We start from the raw sequence: 3,907 nt of genomic DNA, 5'->3' as shown, positions 1-3,907 counted from the left end.
AGGAAATAACATATTAGATAGATGGTACAGTAAGAAAGGAATATGGAATAGAATTAAAAAAGCCCTAGGTCATAAAATAAATGAAACAAAATAGAAGAAATAATAAATGAAGGGATAGAAAAGAAAAAAGAAAAAGAAGTAGTAGTAGAAATAAAGAAATTAATGATAAATACATCAAAAATGGAAGTGTCATCAAATAAGTGGATATTTTAGAAGATGGTTTGAGTCAAAAGGAGTAGATAAAAATACTACAATGAAAGCATGGAAATCCATCAATATTAAGAAAAATGCATTTCTCCAATTAACTAAAATACAAGATGGTGCAATATTTTGTGTATAGAAAAGCAAAAATAATGAAAAATGAAAAATGAAATACTGCCCACTTTGTAAAGACAAGATAGCAACAGTAGAACACATCTTACTATCTTGTATTTATCATAAAAAATCACAAATAGAAAAACATGACAATATTGGTATTATAATATGGGAGGGATTAATAAGAAAATACACTGGAAATAAACAATATAAAAAACCTCCATATGAAACAATGTTCAATATAAAGACATCACAATGATATTGAATAAACAAATAATGCATATAAGTGAATGACAATATCACAAAATACCAGACATATATGTATTAGATAAAAAGAATAAAACTAGTCTAATATTTGATATGACTATTGTGGCTGATCACAATATTAATGGAGCCTATTGGAAGAAAAGAAATAAGTATAAAGAATTAAAGAATATTCTAATGAAAATAGAAAAGTTAAAAGATGTCAGAATAATTCCAGTAGTAATTTCAATTACTATAATAATAAATAACTCAATTATTATATTAATCAATGAATTAAAAATTGAAATTGACATCGAGAAAGAAGTAAAAAACATTGTAATAAAAAACATGATTGATGTCAATGAATATTGCTCTTATCACAACAAAACATACTCATTATTGCTTTTTGATGTTTCTTTATTGACTACATTACTCTCAAATGAGACAGAACATTAGAAACTATTATTATTACTTAATTAATTGATTATTATTTATTTCTTATTTTAAAATTCAATTATTTTAAATTCTTCTTCTTCACTTAAACAATGACACAATCATTATTATATTTCTTTCTTAATACTTCTTTTTCCTTTAATTCTTCTAGACATCCATTAAAGTAACTATCTCCTATTAAACTTACTCTTGATGGTATACTAATTGTTGTTAATGATGAACATCCTAAAAAACATTCATCTCCTATTTCAATTACACTTGTTGGTATTGTAAGTGATGTTAATGATGAACATCCATAAAAACATTCATCTCCTATTTCAATTACACTTGTTGGTATATTAATTGTTGTTAACGATGTACAATCATAAAAACATCCTTCTCTTATTCTTCTAACACTTGTTGGTATATCAATTCTTTCTAATGATGAACATCCAAAAAAACAATTATTTCCTATTTCAATTACATTTGTTGGTATATTAATTGATTGTAATGATGAACATCCTATAAAACAATATTCTCCTATTTCAATTACACTTGTTGGTATATTAATTGACTTTAATGATTCACAATATGCAAAACACCAATTTCCTATATATGTAACACTTGTTGGTATATTAATTGTTGTTAATGATGTACATTGAAAAAAACAATAATATCCTATTCTTCTAACTCTTGTTGGTATATTAATTGATTTTAATGAATAACATTCTTTAAAACAACCATCTCCTATTTTACTAACACTTGTTGGTATATTAATTGTTCTTAATCTTGTACATTTATTAAAACACAAATCTCCTATTTTACTTACATTTGTTGGTATATTAACTGTTGTTAATATTGTACATTTATCAAAACATCCATTTCCTATTTTAGTGATTGTTGTTGGTAAAATAATTGATTCTAATGATTCTAATAAACATTCACTAAAACATTCATTTCCTATCATTGCAACATTTCTTAGTAGTATGTCAATTTTCTTCAATTCATTACGTCCCTTAGAACATCCATCAGCTATTCCAGAGTATCTTTCTGGTATTCTCTTTCCATAGTATTCTCTATCTTCAATTCCAAACATGTTATGTTCTTTTTCTAGTTTTTTCTTTTTTAAATACTCTTGAATGAAGAATTATATTTTTCTATTTTATTCCATTGATGTTTATCCCACTTTTGTTTTTATATTATCGTTACATAAGGTTAAAAATAACATCCTCGTTCTTAATGTAATTGTAATTGTATTTATTTTTATCGTTAATGACATTTCATCATTTTATGTTTGTTGTCCTTTCTTTCATCTCTAGTTTCGTTATCACTACTCTGTCGTTATTTTTATCTTCTTATATAAACATCATTGTTGTTTCATTCGTATCTATATAATTTCATGTGAATATTTTCTTTTTATTTCTCTTTTGTCTTTTGCGTTTATTACCCCTATTTGTTTTTCCTATTTTTTATCTTATTTTTCTTCCTGTTATTTCCATTTTTGTTGTTATTTCATTTTTCTTTATAATTTCTTTCTTCAAATTTTTGTTTAATTTTAAATACTTTTCAATTCTGTTTTATTTCTTCTTTCTTATCATTTCTTTTTAAATTAAATGAAAACTAGTTAATTAAATGTTAATACAACTTGTTTCTATTATTCCTAGCTATATGGAGACTAATCGCTTTTAAAAAAATATTATTCTTTTCAGTTAACTTAGTGAGTGAAATTAATTGTCAATATTAATCATTATCATTTTTATTCCTTAGTTAATAAAATATTATTTTAATTTCACTTAATTAAATCTATCTTTTCTTTTGACTTTTTGGTTTTAACAACCAGCTCTTCTCATTTTTATCGTTTGTCGTTTTTTGCTTCTCATCTCATTCTTCTAATTCCTCTTATAATTCTCTTTGTTTTAAAAATAGATAAAACCTACCGAATTTTTCTTATTTCATTCCAATTTCTCTCATGTTTATTCCTTTATTTTTATTGTCATTACTTTTTCAATGTTTTGAAGTCATCATAACATTGCATAGGGGGTAATGATTCTGATATATAAAAATATTCCCTTTTTTCAAATCTTTCAATTTTCTTTTATTTTCTATCGAATAAAGAGATTGAAAGTGGCATGTCTGAAACACCACACACTTTATTACAAATTCAAGCATCGACACTCCCAGTTATTTTCTGGTTATGACGGTGTATTTAAATTAGAAATGTATTGGGTAATGCTGCGAAGGGTGGAGCAAGAGAATATAGTAAAATATTACATGGTTGTAATATAAGAATCTACTGAAGTGTGGGTATGACTAAAAGAAAATTAAACATAATAATATAATGGGAATGAAATACTCTTTTCTTTCTGTCATTAAATTAAGGTAGAAAATAAACAAAGGTTTAAAAAGAAGAATTAAGCAGAAGTTTGAAAAACTTCAACAGGAAGAAATAAGACAAAGAATTGATGTTCTCATTTTGCAAGACAAACCTAAATGATAGGTTCAACAAAAAGATTACTCCTTTTAAAAACAGCGAAGGGATGTGATTAATCTCCCCTAAACTAGGAAGAATAAATGAAAATTCTATTAATACTTAATTAATTGCTTTGTTATTCTTCATTTTATGTTATGTTATTCTTATTTATATTTCTTATTATGTTTTGTTTATTATTGTTTAAATAGAAAATAAGAATGAAATAAAGAATAAGAAATAATAACATAAATATGTTGATGTATTTTATCATTTAAAATATTTCTTTATTATTATTATTATTTCTATTATCTTATTCATTTGATTCATAATGAATTAATTCAATGAAATGATACAAATAATTTGTTTATTCATTTTATTTTATTTCTATTTTATTCTTTCTTTTATTATTAATTAAAAAAAAACACCCTCATTGGGTGTGAATATTTC

General features: G+C 24.0%; 1 protein-coding gene across 1 annotated transcript, besides 5 other annotated features; it reads right to left on the bottom strand.

Annotated features, from left to right (window-relative positions):
* Positions 1 to 1,048: a repeat region.
* A 48-nt stretch (positions 1,049 to 1,096) lies between these two features.
* EHI_066620 (uncharacterized protein) lies at positions 1,097 to 2,086 on the bottom strand (the record flags this gene model as incomplete). The annotated part of the gene is made up of 1 exon (XM_644548.1): positions 1,097 to 2,086. The coding sequence occupies one exon, from the start codon at positions 2,084 to 2,086 to the stop codon at positions 1,097 to 1,099; it is 990 nt and encodes a 329-aa protein (XP_649640.1).
* A 518-nt stretch (positions 2,087 to 2,604) lies between these two features.
* Positions 2,605 to 2,671: a repeat region.
* Positions 2,672 to 3,105: 434 nt separating this feature from the next.
* Positions 3,106 to 3,190: a repeat region.
* Positions 3,115 to 3,324: a repeat region.
* Positions 3,325 to 3,361: 37 nt separating this feature from the next.
* Positions 3,362 to 3,600: a repeat region.
* Positions 3,601 to 3,907: the final 307 nt, after the last annotated feature.

The sequence above is a fragment of the Entamoeba histolytica genome, genomic scaffold (genome assembly GCF_000208925.1).
Source record: "Entamoeba histolytica HM-1:IMSS scf_1104750517295 genomic scaffold, whole genome shotgun sequence".
Classification (NCBI taxonomy): Eukaryota; Evosea; order Mastigamoebida; family Endamoebidae; genus Entamoeba; species Entamoeba histolytica.
Note: the sequence above shows the minus strand (reverse complement) of the source record. Positions and strands in the feature narration are given on the sequence as shown.